At 45.6% G+C, this 16,997-nt stretch overlaps 1 protein-coding gene across 2 annotated transcripts in view; it reads right to left on the reverse strand.

The window, feature by feature from the left end:
- Window positions 1-432: 432 nt before the first annotated feature.
- NAA40 (N-alpha-acetyltransferase 40, NatD catalytic subunit) overlaps window positions 433-16,997 on the reverse strand; it is a 33,635-nt gene continuing 17,070 nt past the window's right edge. For both annotated transcript variants that reach the window (XM_006125067.4, XM_025185662.2), the window contains exons 5-8: window positions 15,685-15,843; window positions 13,034-13,117; window positions 8,595-8,672; window positions 433-6,528 (exon numbers count right to left, since the gene is read on the reverse strand). In XM_006125067.4, coding sequence (XP_006125129.1) covers window positions 6,387-6,528; window positions 8,595-8,672; window positions 13,034-13,117; window positions 15,685-15,843 — 463 coding nt within the window. In that variant the 3' untranslated portion in view covers window positions 433-6,386. The remainder of the gene's footprint in view (window positions 6,529-8,594; window positions 8,673-13,033; window positions 13,118-15,684; window positions 15,844-16,997) is intronic.

The raw sequence follows: 16,997 nt of genomic DNA on the forward strand, positions 1-16,997 counted from the left end.
AAAAGGTTTATGTAATTTGGGTCATCACTTAGAAATAAAATCCAGGAGTCCTGGCTCTCAGCCCCACTTTTCTCCAACCTTTAGGTCCCATTTCCCACCCACAGCCAGGTGTCCTGACCCCTGACCACCTGCTCTAACCATTAGACCCCATTCCTCTCCCATAGAGGAGAAGAGAAAGCTGGAATCTTGCCCTCTGCATTTAATATTTCCAAAGCACACCATCTCCTAAAGGAGGTGATGGAAACCAGGAGTACTGACTCTCAGGGGCCCTGTTCTAACACATTAGACCTCACTCCTCTCCCAGAGATTGGTACAACATGGAAGTGTCCTGATCCCACCCACCTACCCTCCCCCAATCCACTCAGGAATCAAGTTTTCTCTACCTCTATAAGCTTTGCTGCCCCACCCCTGCAGCAGAAAATACACCAGACATTGAACAAACTGTTTTTATTTGTAACGTACAAATAAAACCAATGCAAAAAGATTAGCTTTTTCCCTTTGATTCCAGTGAGAATAATTACTAGTTAAAAAAAACCCAACATCATCAGAAGTGAGGTTTTATTTTAAATTTTCCTTTAGAAACGGAAAGGGGAAAAAACGCAAATAAAATGACCTTACACATGCACACGCACGCAGAAGTCCCAACACATGATCAACGTAAAAAGTGAAATAAAGAGAGACAAGGCTTAGGGAAAAAACTTAACATGCCCTGCCCCAGTACAAATGATACAGTACAAACAGGTCAGCTATGTCTGTCAAACTAGACTTGGCATGAGATCCTACCTCAAAAGGTACCAAGAAGACAAACAAAAGTATAGATCAACTTGCTACGTCAAAGAATATATTCATTAAAGGGGACAAGGGAGACAGGAATTTTCTGAGGAGCCCTTTTTGTTTAGCCATAGTTAGAATAAACTGGAGCAAAAGAGGAAGAGAGGAGGTAAGAGTCCCTCATGTAAAAAGGGAATGAGGGAGGAATTTTCTTTAAAAAGAACAAAATAAAAAAATCGGGGTTGTTTTAGAACCTTCCACTCCTTCCACCTGTCTGTCTTTTCACAATGAAGAGAATGAGCTGGTAAAGAGATGGCTAAAGGAAAGTATCACACACTCACATCAATTTGCTTTGGGATCTAACTGGTGACTCCATTTACGATAGGCAGAGACAGTGGGGAGAGTAAGGAGACTGCCAAGAAGGGAAATTACTTTTACTTTTTTAAGCAGGCCTAACTGCAGCTAGTTATAAAATTCACCCACTATCACACATGCCACAGAGTAGTTATTGGGCTGTTATAAAAGGAGACTAGGTCAAGGAAAAAATGGCAAGGGAATCATTAAAAACCCTAGAATCCTTGTATTTGTTGGAATTCACTGCCAGGCAGAGAGCTACCCAGATTCAGCAAAGCTTCCCTATGTGGGAAAGTATCAGAGAACACGCTTAGTGTCAAGCAGGCACGAAGTGCTTTGACTGAGTTGGACTAAGGAGTCAAAATAAGGTTTAGACTGTACAGAGTCAAGTGTCTGGCCTACATAGTGCTAGATTTTTCAGTACAAATCTGATTGGGACATAGATGCCAAAACTACAGGCCAAAAGTTGTCAGGTTTCAAATTAAATTTCCCTATACAAAGACTATGCAATTCTTAATGCAGTTTGACTCCTTCAAATGCTTCTGTGTTCTTTGATATTAATTAAAACCCAATATCAACAGAATGATACACGTGTCCACTGAAAGACAAATACTAGGTGCCAAGGAGTTAAAACCATCTTAGGATTTAGCTAATAAACCAGAGTCACAATCATCTCAGACATAACAGCAGAGGAATAGCACTAGATCAGGGATGGGCAATCATTTTTGCAGGGGGGCCACTTCATGAACTTTGGTTCATGGTCGCAGGCCGGCTCCACTTTCCACCCCGGAAGGGACGGGGCCTTGAGCAGTTCCCTCTAGACAGCACACGTCCCTGGTGGGGGAAGGAGACTTCACGCACTCTCCAGGCTAATTGGGACCTGGGGGCAAGGGAGTGTGTGAAGTCATTTGCTGTTCAAAATGGCTGGTGGCTCCCTCTAGGTGCTATGCACCCCTGGCGGGGGAGGGAGCCACCAGCCACTTTGAAGAGTGAATGACTTTGCACACTTCCCCACCCCCAGATCTCAGATTGGCAGGATGGGCTGAGGGTGGGAGCAAATGGCTTGGCAGGCCAGATTCGGCCCGCAGGCTGCATCTTGCCCACCCCTGCACTAGATGCTCCCCATCCATGTGCCACGAAAATGCATCCTGCTTTGTAGCTAAAACGTGGTGCCAAAGTAATCCTCTGTCATTGATAATGTGGTGACAAGGCTTTGCTAAAGGGTGGGAGAAAGAGGGCTAATGTGGGCTGCTGATGCACCTTGTTAGAAAGGAGGAGGAAGGGTTTCTCATTTGGCTGAAAAGGGGATGCCATTCTGGTGGGGAGTTTAGCCTGTCTGATGGATAGGCAGGAAGTGGAAGTTGAGCACAAACAGAAGCTGACTTGCAGTTTATAGGGTCTTCAGCATTTAAGGGATTGTGATGATTTTGATTCAGGAACAGATGCTCCCTGGTTGCCAGCAGTGGTTCCTCTGCCCTCAGAGGCATAGAGCAGAGGGGCAGCGTTTAAGCAGGGGGTGACAAAAGCAGCAGCAATCACAGATGGCTACGTAGAAGAGGATGTAAGCCCATGGCTGGTGTAAAGAGCCAGAAAAGGCAGCAGCAGTAGGGGCCTAAGGCTTTCATGTACAAGGGAGGCACTGAGGAGATGCAGCACCATCTGTCATGTCCACACTGCAGGAGAAGTCAGACATGAGAGAGAAACACTCTTAAAAGTTGAGTTAACATTAAACACTGTAGCCACAAGCATTAACCAGACTGAACTGGTCAAGACAGGATGAGACAATCCAAAATAATCGCACTACTGAGATTGAATGCCTCTGACCTTGAGCAAAGTAGGAGATGTAGTGGTCATTAAGAAAGCATCTCCCATCAGTTTAATGACTGGGTGCATACTAAACACTGCCAGCAAATGAAACTGGACATTGCTGATGCAGAAAAAAAGTCTTAAAAATCCCTCATAAATGGGTGGAAACTTTCATGTCATTGTTGATCCCCTACAGCACAAACTGAAGGTTAATTGGTCTGCATTTGTGTTTGAAAGATGTCAGCCACAGCAAAGGGAGAAAAGTGTGCATGGGTCAGTAACATTTTCTACAGTGACTAGTTTATTTTTGATTCTGCCCATCTAGAGAGGCCTCAGAGACCCGATGTTCAGTACTTTCTGCAAACAAGGCCTCTTTTCAGGTGTCTGAGTTAAGAATATAAATAGAGGTATACCCAAAATCACTAGTCCCTTCAAAAATCCTGGCTTCCATGCCCAGCAAATCTGAAGAGTGAACAGCAGGATTTATCCCATTTCTGCCCCAATCTCCCTTCAAAATGAACACTTCTGTTCGCTGAGATCTGAAATTGCAGGGTTGTGTAGGCCAAAGTTTAAAGCATCTTTCTCTCAAAGTGCAACTTGGCAGCGGTGGATGGATGCAAATGGTTAGAAAGAGAGAAGCAGGTTTCAAGGAAAAAACCATCCCTATAAAAACAAACAGGTTATTCCCTGGGCCTAAATAACATGCCTTTGTAGAAGAGCGATGGCTGGAATTTCACATGTGCCTATCAAAATTGTGTGTCCAATTCCCCCTGTAAATAGGATGTTTGACTCCCTGAAAAATCATGTCCATATTATGTTTCCATGCAGCAAGCCCTGTGAATGGTGGCTTTCAGAGCTAGAAAGTAGCTAGCTCAATTGGATACATTTCACAATTCCAACAGAGAACTCTCTCACCCCAGAAAGAGGCTAAATTGCAGCTGAGTTTAAACTGTCTAACTATGGCAGATAAAGCAAAGCACTCCTGCATCTAGACTCTGGCAGTGAAGTGCCGGGGCTGCCACAGGGCATGGGAGTCTGGGAATAGCGGAGATAAAAATGATTGCTGAAGGGGAGGGACCAAAAACAAAGGAGCCTATACTGGACCAACTGGAAGATGGGATGGGCAAAGAATGGCAACACTTAACAAATGCATCAGATCTAACTGTGGAAGGTATTTGAAACTGGGTGTGCATGGCGCAACATGGATAGAGGTCCTACCCACTAGCAGGTGCAATACTTAGCGCAAGATGAAGTCCTACCCCAGCATGTGCAATGCAGGTAGAGGTCATTACTCCCCTATAGGTGCAACATCTGGTATGAGACAAGCAGAGGTCCTACTCCCCATGGCTGGAACAAGTATAAGTCTGAACCCCCCAATGGGTGCAATGCAGATAAAAGTTCTACTCGGAACAGAGGCACCTGATAAGATGAAGACAAAGAACTTTACCACAACAACTGCTCTGAGACAAAGGAGATTTAAAGTCCCGTCGACTCCAGCTGGGCCCCACCAGGAGCCCCAAAGTGAAGATGCCAACACACCTCATTGAGGTGAAAGGTGCCCTCCTACTCCCTGGCTCAGAATGGGAAGCCATGCTCTGAGGAAGGGCAAAAGGCATCTGCTGCAAAAAGGAACTTGCTGCTGTTCCTACTGAAAGGGTTTGGATTTGGTATAAATAGAGGCTGGAACTCAAGCGGTGAGCCACTGGCCTGCCCTTAGGTGTATGGGAGACGAGAACTGTCCTCCCCCATGGAGTGGGGTGGGACTTCTGTGAGTAGCTTAAGAATAAAAAGGAGTCACAGACTCCATGACTGTTTCTTATCCTTGAGAAGAAAGAAAAAGTTATAGAGAGGCCTTAAAAAAAAAAAATCACAAGATTCAGACCGTTTCTACCACTGACTGCTTTCTACAACCTCCCTTCCATTAAGTCAACAGACCATGGCTGGTCCTACATTATGGATCCTTTATGCTAACCTGATTCTCAACATGTTTCCAGTAGAGCACTAAGTTATGTAACTTGTTCCAGCCAGCACCGGTGTGGAGAAAGCCCTTCTCCACCCTCTCCTCCTTGGGTTATACTCAGCCAGAAAGATTATGTGCTTCCTAGCACATGCCAGCCACGTATTGTAAAGTGTTTACAGACATTAGCTGGGTCAGTACAATCCTGATGTTACAGATGAGGAAACTGAGGCACGGAGAAGAAAAATTACTTGACTGGGGTGTCTGCAGAACACAGAAGTTTCCAGCTTAGACACATGCTCTAACAGTGCAGAGCAGCCACTGCAGAGAGGATAGGGCCCTCACATGAGATCTGACTATTACTGATCACACACAGTCAGTACAATCAAGTAAGCCCATTACCACTGCTAGCTCCCTCAGCCTTACAGAGCTCCCAGTTCTGCTTTGCTTCAGTGGAGAGCACGCGATAGCTAGAACACAAAAAAGCAACAGGACTGTGGCATGACAGCCTCGGACTGAAAGCCACTGCTCTTCTACACTCAATCCTTGACTGCTACATGTAATTGGCAGGCCATGGGCATTTCAGCTGAGCCACAAATGTTCCCAATGCACTGATCTTACAATCCATTTCTATTTCTTTTTAGTACTTGGTACCAACTGCAGGGAAACAAAAACATGAAACAGACTCTCCTTGCTCTAGCAAAGAAAGTGAAAGCAGTTTTGCTCACAAAGTTGTTGGGGTGTGTTTTTTCATCCATCTTAAGATCCCAAAAGTTACAGGCTGTATCTTACATTTTACAGCCAGGAAGAGCTGGAAATTGCCCATCAATACCTGAGCATGACTCTCTGCATTTCTTCTGCAGAAGCCATCACCATTAAGGTGTTACAGGTGTTACATGGAACCCTGAACTTGGGACCCATGAGGGTTGAGTGAAGCATAAAAACATTCTCAAAGGTTCTAAGATATGCCTGGGTTATTTTTGGCTCAGAATCTTGTATTTGCATTGTAATTGGTTCTAAAGCTCTATGGAGCACCTTGGGAAAGAACAATGTTAATCCTCAGATGGTATATGCAGGGATTGAGACGTGGGTAATAAAGCCATGTCATTGCTCTTGCTCCAAACCATTTACATCTCGTAGGTTGAATGGAGGGGTACTGGGGGAAAGAGAAGCTACTGGCTCACTGTCCTCATTGCATGCCCCGCCGCTTCCTTAACCTATGCTTTGAAGTTGCTTTCATTTAGTGTCCTCAGATTGACACGTCTGGTGCTTCCTTTCTGAGGTCACAGCACTAGGTCCAAGAGCTGGATAGGACTTTGATTTCTAGTGCCTCCTGCACAGAGGAGAGCAATTTCATCCACGCTCCGGAACGTGGTCTAAGTCTCTTGACTGAGAGGCAGGCAGTGGCCTATCTTAAGGAGTATGTGAGGATGGGGATGGCAGGGAAGGAAGATGAAGGTATGTGTTGTGAGAAGGACTACACAGAGGTGGTTCAAACTCAGTGGCAGCAGCCTCCACAGTGGCTGCCCGAGTGAGAGTGCTGGCTCTCACCAAATTTAGTTCTTCGGCTGAGGATCTCATAGGAGCAGTCATCCCCGCAGCAGCCAGACATGCTGGGCGAGGTGTCATCAATTTCAAACCTACAGAGGTACAAAACAAAGAGAGAGAGAGAAGCTACTTCCTAGCACCTAGGAATTTAGGAAACAACTCATGTTAGAGACTGCTTAACATTAATTACTTTCAGTTAGCATTAGGGATCTTGCCCTGACCTCTGCCAATGGTACACTTACTGGGTTATCTAGAGCCATTGCACTCTTCTCTGCATTAGCCTCAATTCACAAAAAGGAATCAGAGTATAGATTTCTGCCTACTTCTGCATTTGATGGATTGTAAAGGTGAGGTCCTGCACTCATAATGCCCTGGTTCAGTCTACTCTCAATTATCCAAATAGTATGGGAACACAGATTTTATTTGGCTAATCAGAAGTTTGGCTAATCAAGAATCAGGAGCCATTCAGCAGCAGGCTGGGAACTAGGGATCTGAATAGCTAACCAGTAAGCATTACAGGGTAATGCATACCAGTTACAATTAGCCGGTGGCCCAGCCAGGCTGGACCAGCCCCCATCCATCCCTGTGGGCAGGAGTTACTTCAGTCCAGCCAGCCCATCATGCAATGCTACAGGCTGCTCCAGACCAGCTGGGCTGGAACTTCCCCTTGCCTGACCCATTTAAGTGGTTAACTGGTTAAACATTTGTTTAATTGGTTAACTGATTAAATGGCATTTTACATCCCTACTGGCAACTCCTCCCACACTGGGAATTCCTCCTTCTCACAGTTCTGGCGGGGGGGGGGGGGGGGGGGTGTGTCTCTGCTCTAGTCCACAGTTCTGGCTGGGGGGAGGGGAGGGTCTCTGCTCTAGTCCACAGTTCTGGCTGGGGGGAGGGGGATCTCTGCTTTAGTCCACAGTTCTGGCTGGGGAGGCCTCTGCTCTAGAGCTGCACAGGGCTACCTGCACTGCTGCATGACCAGTGATCCTGGATCCCTATAAGCACAAAAAGAGGAAGGGGAGACAGAGAAGAGACCCCATCCAGCCAGGACTCTGCTCTTTCCACCAGGACCACAGCAGCTTCTTCCACCTGCTTATAGGGATGCAGAGATCATGTACCACAGGCCCTGTGGCAGTGCAGGAAAACCTCTGCAGCTCTGCTGTCAATCACTCAAGGGACAGTGGTACTGGAGAAGGCTCCTTGTGCTGTCATAGGAGCCATTCAGCAGCAGGGTGGCCTCAAACTGGCTGGATGCGCCTCCTCCTAGCCAGGGATCTCTGCTCTCTTATATGATCCTTGCATTATCTAAATCCCCTCCTTGTCCTCCAGCATGGCATACACAATGGGGAATGAAAACTGATGGAGAAGAGCAAAACACTGTTGCTAAGTCTGAAGTGATAACAAACACATCATCCAAAAAGAAGCATTTGAGTGTGGCTGCATCCAATTTTAGTTGGCAAATGTGTTTCTTCCCCTCTCACTTTTTTCTCTAGGCAAGAATTACCTATGAGATCCAAGAACCACTCTAAAGACAATATAGTTTTAGACAGTATGACCCTACAGAAAGGGCACAGGACTGGGGGATGGGGAGAGACTGGATCTATTCTCAAGTCATTTTCCCTCTTGGTTCAACTGTAAAACGGGTAGTCATGGTTAACTATGAGCTTTGTAGATTAAATGTGCTAGAGAGTCAGTAGCTAAAATAACCCTCCTCTTCACTACAGGGACAATAAAAAGAAAGCTCAAATGACAAGGGAACAAGCGTTGGCTATAACTTATGCAATTCAGTTCCAATGGAGCTACTTCTGTAACTCGGGCTGGGAGGTAGCTTACAAGAAGGGCTGCTAGTAAGCAAGGGAAGCAGAGAGACTTGAAAACCCACCTCTCTATGCTGCCTTTAAGTAGTGAGTAGATGGCCAGGTCCTCGTGCACCCGTCCTTATCACCACCACCCATTCCCTTCCATCCTAGTCTACCGTCCCCACGGCCTCTCCCCTTTAGCGTTACGTTGCCATAGCACTGAAAGACAGTTGTGTGAACAACGTGTTACAAATGGAAATGACGGAGCAGTCAGTGTCCATATTAAATAAATAACAGGCTATCCCACCGACCTCCCCCCATGGAAAGCAGGAAAACCAAAATTAGGGTAAGTTCCTTACTGTAACGCTTCTCTGAAGAATTGATAGGCCCCATGATTGTGTTTAAATACTGTTAGCATGACTTTCTTCATCTGTGTGCTGAAAGGCAAGAGAAAGGTACAACCGTCAGAATCAAAGGAATAATACAAAAGAAATCTAAGGGATACTGACACCTAAGGATCCTGAGGTGAGCTGGAAGCCTCCAGGCAGCTGCTGGGCCCCCCTGTGGGAAGCTTAGAACACAGCCCATCTGAGATTGGGTAGCCAAATGGGCAGTCAACCTGGGAGCAGGGAGCCAAGTGGGCACAATTCAGCTCAGAGCTTGGAGCCCAGGCAGCAACTGTACTGGGAGAGCTGTGACTTGGGGGGGCCATGTGGCTCTGAGTGGGGTGGACACAGTCTGGTTGGGAGTAGGGAGCCTATGGGACAGTTGGACCCCACCTGCTCCAGGGGTGACAGTCCAGTGTTCTTGTCAATTTCATGACTCTGTGGTAGAGATGTGAAGTTGACAAGAGAGCCAACTTCTGATATAAGAATCAGTGTCCACACAGACCTTGCATCACTTTAACACCACCTCATAAGCCCTGTGCTTCTTGTGGAAATGGAGTTGTCAATGTAGTTGGGTACTTATATCAGCAGCAATAAGGTGGTAGTGTGTACCCTGACATAATTAGGTCAATGTAAGCTGCTTTATGTCAACTAAATGCTGTAGTGAAGACCAAGCCTTAGTCACTTTTAATCTTATTTTTCTGTCAGTTCCACTTCCAGGTTCCCAGGACGTGGCACCATTCCGCTGGGTAGAGATTGGGCTCCAAATGCAGCAAAGCAACATTTCAGGGACTGACCTGTTAACACTTATATGCCTGCTAAACTTTGCACATGAAAGTTGTCTTGTTGACTTCAGCAGGACAACTCAAAGACAAGATATAGCTAAGGCATGGTCTACAGTCACTTAAAAGTTTTAGATAATAAGAACCAAAAAAGTGCCACCATAGCTTAACAACAAAGTAAAAGAAGCAGAGAGAGATAAATACGCATAGTTCAAAGAGTGGAAGTTAAATCCTAGTGAGGAAAATAGGAGCAGAAACTCTGTCAAAGTGTAAGAATAAAATTAAGAAGGCCAAAAAGGAATCTGAAGAACAGCTAGCCAAAAACTCAAAAAGTAATAGCAATTTTTTTAAGTATATCAGGAGCAGGATGCTAAAGGAGCAGTCAAGGATGATAAAGTCATTGTGAAGAAACTAAATGAATTCTTTGCAGCGATTTTCACTGCTGAAGACGCGAGGGAGATTCCCAAACTCAAGGCATTTTTTTTAGGTAACAAATCTGAGGAACTGTCCCAGAGGGTACGTCTACACTTGCCCCCTAGTTTGAACTAGGGAGGCAAATGAAGGCGACTGAAGTTGTGAGCAAGACACGAGAAGTCATTCTTCCGCTCTACTCTGCGCTGGTTAGGCCTCAATTGGAGTACTGTATTGTGTTCAGTTCTGGGCACCGCATTTCAAGAAAGATGTGGAGAAATTGGAGAGGGTCCAGAGAAGAGAAACGAGACTGATTAAAGGTCTAGAGAACATGACCTATGAGGGAAGGCTGAAGGAATCAGGTTGGTTTAGTTTAGAAAAGAGAAGATTGAGGGGGGACATGATAGCAGTTTTCAGGTATCTAAAAGGGTGTCATAAGGAGGAGGGAGAAAACTTGTTCATCTTGGCCTCTGGGGATAGAATAAGAAGCAATGGGCTTAAACTGCAGCAAGGAAGGTTTAGGTTGAACATTAGGAAAAAGTTCCTAACTGTCAGGGTAGTCAAACACTGGAATAAATTGCCCAGGGAGGTTGTGGAATCTCCATCTGTGGAGATATTTAAGAGTAGGTTAGATAAATGTCTATCAGGGATGGTCTAGAAAGTATTTGGTCCTGCCACGAGGGCAGGGGACTGAACTCGACGACTTCTTGAGGTCCCTTCCGGTCCTAGTATTCTATGATTCTATGAAGTTGCTAACGAAGCGCGGGATTTAAATATCCCGCGCTTGATTAGCATAGTCGCGGCCAGTCGCCATTTTGGAAATTGACTAGCCCGATTTAACTTGCTGCGTATAGACGCGGTACTCTGAGAAAATCCCTTAACTCGAATTAACTGGTACTCCGAGAAAAGCCCTTCACTTTAATTAACCAGTACTCCAACCAGTTAATTCGAGTTAAGGGTTTTTTCTCGGAGTACCGCATCTATACACAGCAAGTTAAATCAGGCTAGTCAATTTCCAAAATGGTGACCGGCTGCGACTATGCTAATAAAGCGCAGGATATTTAAATCCCGTGCTTCATTAGCAACTTTGGTTGCCTTCATTTGCCTCCCTAGTTCGAACTAGGGGGCAAGTGTAGACGTACCCAGACTGAGGTGTCATTAGAGGTTTTGGAACAAAGTGATAAACTTAACAGTAATAAGTCATCAGGACCAGATGGCATTCACCCAAGGGTTCTGAAAGAATTCAAATGCGAAACTGCAAAACTACTAACTACGATTTGTAACCTATCCTTTAAATCATCTTCTGTACCAAATGACAGAAGGATAGTTAACATGATGCCAATTTTTTAAAAGAGCTTTAGAAATGGTCTTGGCAATTACGTGCTGATAAGTCTAACTTCAATACTGGGCTAAATGGGTGAACAATCAGATACATAGATGAACATAAATTGTTGGGGTAAAGTCAACATGGTTTCTGTAAAGGAAAATCATGCCTCACCAATCTACTAGAATTCTTTGAGGGGAGTCAACAGGTGTGTAGACAATAGGGTTCCAGTGGACATAGCATACTTAGATTTCCAGAAAGCCTTTGACAAAGTAAGCAAAATAAGCAGTCATGGGATAAGAGGGAAGGTCCTCTTATGGATTGATAACTGGTTAAAAGATAGGAAACAAAGGGCAGGCAACAAAGAGTAGATAGAAGCCAGCAGCCAGGGCAGGGCACAGGCACCACAGCCCTGACCCCACCCATTGGAGGAGCTGGTGGTAGGAGCCAGACACCGCAGCTCCCTTCCCTCCAGGAGGAGCCAATGAGGCCATAGCTGCGGAGCTGTCCTTGCCACTGCAGGCGGCCCTAGTGAGCCCCCTGACTTTCTAGCCCCTGCCCTGATTTCTGCACTCCTACCACTTGTCCTGACTCCTGCGCCCTCCACTACTTGCCCTGAGCTCCCCAAAGCCTGCCCTAATTTCTGCACCCTGCACACCACCAGCCCCCTGCCCTGAAAGACCCGAGCAACACCAGGAAAATCTAGTGCATAATCACAGGGGAGCACTCTGTCTTGGGCAGCTATTTATTATAACAGGTTGGGAAGTGATTTTCACCAATATATTATTACACCAGTACAATCCCTAATGTGGACAGGTGCAGTTATAGCAGTATAAAGTTGTGTTAAACATTCCCTTGCTCAGATAGGAATAGCTGTACTGGTATAAGCACTTTTAAACCAATGTAACTGAACCCACACTAGGAGGGTTACATCACTTTAATTACACTAGTATAGTTAAATGCCAGGGAACTTGTGTATGTAACCAAGGCATTATGTGTTTGCAAGACACAGATCTCAGACTACAAATGTTATTTATACAGCCGAACACACTCTGACAACACATGATTTGTTCACTAAATCGTTTTTCCTAATATTTGGTTTCACACTTTTTTTTTTTTAATTGTGAGGGTGATTAACTTTGGAACACGTTACCAAGGGAAGTGGCAGATTCTCCATCTCTTAACAGATTCAAGACTAGCTGCCTTTCTGGAAGAATTTTTGGGCTGAATGTAACTGGTACCTGGTTGAAATGCTCCAGCCAGTGCTAGGGATGTTAGCGTGTAGTCGTTTATACAATTAACTGATAAGCCTGGGCTCATCGCTTAATCCTAACAACTACACACAATCCCTCCCTTTGCTGCCTCTGTATCAGAAGCAGCAGCCTCTGATAGAAAGGCAGCAGGCACAAGGGGGACAGGCAGGAGCCGGTACATGCAAGAAGCCAGATTTCAAGCCCGCTCCCTGTGTATACTGGCTTCCATGCAGCCGCCTCCCCTGTCCCTGCATTGCTGCCTCTATATCAGAAGCAGCAGAGCGGGTTGGGGATGGGGAGAGACAGGCAGAAGCTGATACGCATGAGGAGCCAGCTTTTAAGCCAGCTCTCCGCATGTACTAGCTCCTGTGGAGTCGCCTGCCCCCTGCTTGCTGCCTCCTACAGAGACAGCAGTGCAGGAGAGAGAGGCGGGAGCCAGTGCTCAAGGGGGGGTGGTTATAGCTGTCCCGGTCTCGTGATTGGTTCTTGTTCTGCCTTTCTCCATAATGCTAAAGGAACTTTTGGTACCCCACATGTTCCCCTTAATCTTCTTTTTGACAAATAGACACTTTAAACTGAAGGCTATGAAAGTGACAATTATTTCAAGTTAGACTTTACATGCCATGTAGAACTGCAACTCACCTGTTCGCCATGAGTTGCAGAATCTGTATGAGAAACTTGCCAAGACCTTTTCTTCTGACTTTGCTTTCCAACTGCACTTCATAACTGGGAAAAAAGTGGGAGGGGGGAGTAAATTATACTTTGTAACATGAAGTTTTAAGATCTTATATATGCGGTCAGAAAATGTGCAGGCATCACACTAGCAATGTTTATGCATACCCATACATACGTGTATTGCTCAAATTCTTCACATCTTTGTTCTGCAGACATTAGCAGATGCAAAACATAACTTGCCTCCTAACACAGAAAAAATCCCCCATTTAATTTACAATACAATTCACAATTGCTTGCTATGCACTCATTCCAGCTGATCTCATCATCCCACTCCCATCGCTGTTGGGGTGAGACCAGCCTTTCTATAATTCTGTACTTCACCTAATTTCCATCTCATCAAGTACCTGAGCCAGAAGTCTCTCTTGAATGTTAAACCAGCCTTGCAGCCCACATCAGGCAGCAGCCGTATTTTGTAGTTTGTGGCACACTGAGGGGAAGGTCAGCAAATTGCCAAAATTAGAAGCCAGATTTCCCAACTCTTAGTTCTATGTCTAAGACAGTAATACTCTGTCCTCAGTGGTTCAGGAGCTAAATAAGTGAGCAACATTACCCAAAAGAGCCACAATAGTGAAATCATTGTTCTGGGGTAGGGATGTAAAATCCTGTTTAATCAATTAACTACTTAAATGAGGGCAGCAGGGGGCTGACAGGGCTGGAGCATCCTCTCACTGTGGGCAGCGGCTGCTCTGGTTGGGCTGGAGTGTCTCCCCTTCCCATGGTGTGGTGGGCTGCTCCAGCCAGCTGGGCCCCTGTTAACAAGTTAACCATTGACATCCCTATTCTGAGGTGAGCCTGGGATGAAGGGGTTCAATATGCAGATTGCCCCAGGGAGAGATGACTACTCCAACCCTCACTCACTGCAGAAGCTTAGGGATAGATGACAAGTGCCTCTCCATGGCTGCAGCAAAGGGCACAGCCGTGGAAGGGATGCATGTTGCCCAGCTGTGCCACGTCCAAGTTCGTCTGCCCCTTGTGGTCCCTAGCTAGAGTGGGGAATGCAGCAAGCTCTGCACTTTCCCCTCCCTTTCATCAGGGAGTGAACAGCCAACAATGTTCCCATATGAACTGGGGGAAAGGGAAGCCTCAGCCCCCCTCCACCCTCCCTAAAGGGCACCTGGGGGAGACTCGGGGCTGCAGCCGTCCTGAACTGGGGATGGGGGGGCAGGTGGGCACCCCCAGCCAGCCCATTTCACCTACTTGGTGATTCTGTCTTTTTTCTGTATGGCTTTATGAGAAGCAATCCCACTCCAGGCACATCCCATTTTCCTGGCACAACTAAACCCTTATCTTGTTTTAAGTTATGATAAGAGGAAGCTGTATACCGAATTTGGTGGTCCTAACTTTTACTGTTTAGGAATTCTTGAACAGACAGAATCTCTCAATGGTATGTTTAAACAGTATGACAGAGGGAATGTTTAGGTTTTTACATCTCTTATATATTTGAGTGTCTGTCTGTGTTTGTCTCTCTGTTCAAAATCTCCTCTTAAACTGTAAGAGCTGGGACCACCAAATTCAAAATACAACTTCTTCTTATCATAACTTAAAGCAAGGCAAGGGTTTGGTTGTGCAAGGAAAATGGGATTACTTCACATAAAAAAAATAAAGAAGAGAGACAGAATCACCGGGCAGGTGCAAGGGCTGGCTGAAGGTAAGCTCCTCTCTGTCTAGGACTTCCCCACACCCGAGCCTCCCACCCCCTAGATTCGTATGGGGACATTGCTTCCTGTTCCCCTTTATCAGGGAGCAAGGGAAAAGTGCACAATTTTCTGCATTCCTTACTCTGGCTGGGGAACACAGGGGGAAGATAAACTGTGCAGAGTGGCTGCCCTGGCCGGCAGGGCCAAGTGCCACACGCAGGGTGGCTGCTCCTACAACTGCATTCTCATCCCTCCCCACTCGGCAAGAGCCTCCTCTGGCCTCCAGCTGCTCCCAGTCAGCAGGTACACACATTATGATGATGTATTATTAAGTGCATAGGAAAATATGAACGTGTCAGCACTGTCAGACTTGTAAATACTGCCTCTCTAATTCTGGTGCAATTGAGGCAAAAGGTTTGGACTGGAGAATACCCTTTAACAAGTATCAGCAACTATTTTGTTTTTTTTAAATGTGTGTGTGCAGCAGTTTTTCAAATTCTTGTTAACCATCATGTCCCCCTTTGTTTGATTTGCCTGATATACCATGGGCTAAAATTACCGTAACGAATATGCAAATATAAACATTAATTAATTACCATAATGAATATACAAATATTTCCGTGCTGGTCCGCCAATGATTTTTTAATGAATTTGCCAGTCCGTGGTATAAAAAAAGTTGGGAACCACTGATCTAGCTGATGGGGCTGCACTGGAAATCAGATAGATAGAGAAGTCTACTTCTGGCTTTGGCACTGACATGCCCTCTTCTCCCTGCTCCCTCTCTAGGTTGTTCTTGACAAGAGATCATGCTGTGTCAAATCACTTCCCTACTCTCTCTCTCTCTCTCTCTCTGTTTAAAGGAGATGAGCAGAAGGCAATGCTTGTTCCTAAAACAAAGAGAGCAGGTGCTGGGACACATACCAGTACAGGACTTCATCCCCACACTCCACGTCAAAGCGGAAGTGTGAGAATGCTACAGGGACAGAGCTATCTTCCCAAGCGATCAGATACCAAGCTCTGTCGTCTGTCATCTCCTCCCGCTTCTCACGGTCTTTCCAGCCCCATTCACTCTGCTCGTACCTGCAGACAGGGAGAAGAGGAACAATAGCATTCAATGCTCCTTCTGTAGAAAGCATGATGGGTTTCAGCACTCTCATCCCCTTGCTGCTTGCGTACACTGTTCTCAAAATCTCTCTTGATGTTCCCTTCCAGCTACAGAAACCCAGATGAGAAGGTACATAGGTTTCAAGGCCAGAGGAACCATTATGATCATCTAGGGCACTTCTAGACAAATGCTTACTGCAAGATAATTTGGGGTGCAAATATACAGCACTCCAGCAGGTCACACCCTACATATCTGTGCAGACTCTGTTACTGCACACTAAAAAGTTTCCTAGTGCATTTTGATCTACTTCTGTTTCAAACTGCATTATTCAAAGCACACTAGGGAACTTTTAGTGCACTGCAGCATACTGGCGTGCTATAGATTTACACCTTTGTTTGCCTTGTTCATCTAGATATACCCATAGCCAGACCTCCTGCACAACAAAGGGTAGAGAATCTCACCCACAGATTCCCACACACAGCAAAGTTAAGAATGTATAATTTTTAGTAAGAGACATGTGATCTTAATCTGAAAAATCCAAGTGATAGAGAATCCACAATATCACTATGTTATTTTGCTGGTTAATCATGCTCATTCCCAGTTCTAATCTCCCTTGTTGCCTTTCCTCCTGAGATAATACTGTTAAAAATATAATGGGCTCGCTATTCTGATGTCCCTGTAAACCTCATCGCATGAGAGTTAAGGGATGTTTCGGATTAGTGATTTATTTTGAAATTACCTCAAAATAAGCTACACTACTTGCATAGCACAAATTGCGTAGTTTATTTCGAGGTAAGGGTGCTGTGTAGATGCATCCAAAGGGACTATGATTGGTCATCTAGTCCAGTCAGAATTCAGTCTCGAATGAAAGGAAGGACATCTGCGCCCATGCAAGGTTGATCAGAACAACACAACAAGCACAGCCAGTGGGAACTGAAGCTATTTTACAATAGCCTAGGAAAGCATCTGCCAGGATGTGTGCATTGTGGAAGGGGACAGGACTTCTTCACTATATCCCCAAGGGCTGGTGTTCAGTTCTCATTGGTAGCCTTGAAGTTGGGGAGGTTTTACTTCAGTATCTGTGGCTGCCAGAGAGCCCTCAGAAATCTTTTCAGCACCAGCTTGCCCC

The sequence above is a fragment of the Pelodiscus sinensis genome, chromosome 11 (genome assembly GCF_049634645.1).
Source record: "Pelodiscus sinensis isolate JC-2024 chromosome 11, ASM4963464v1, whole genome shotgun sequence".
In the NCBI taxonomy this organism is placed as follows: domain Eukaryota; kingdom Metazoa; phylum Chordata; order Testudines; family Trionychidae; genus Pelodiscus; species Pelodiscus sinensis.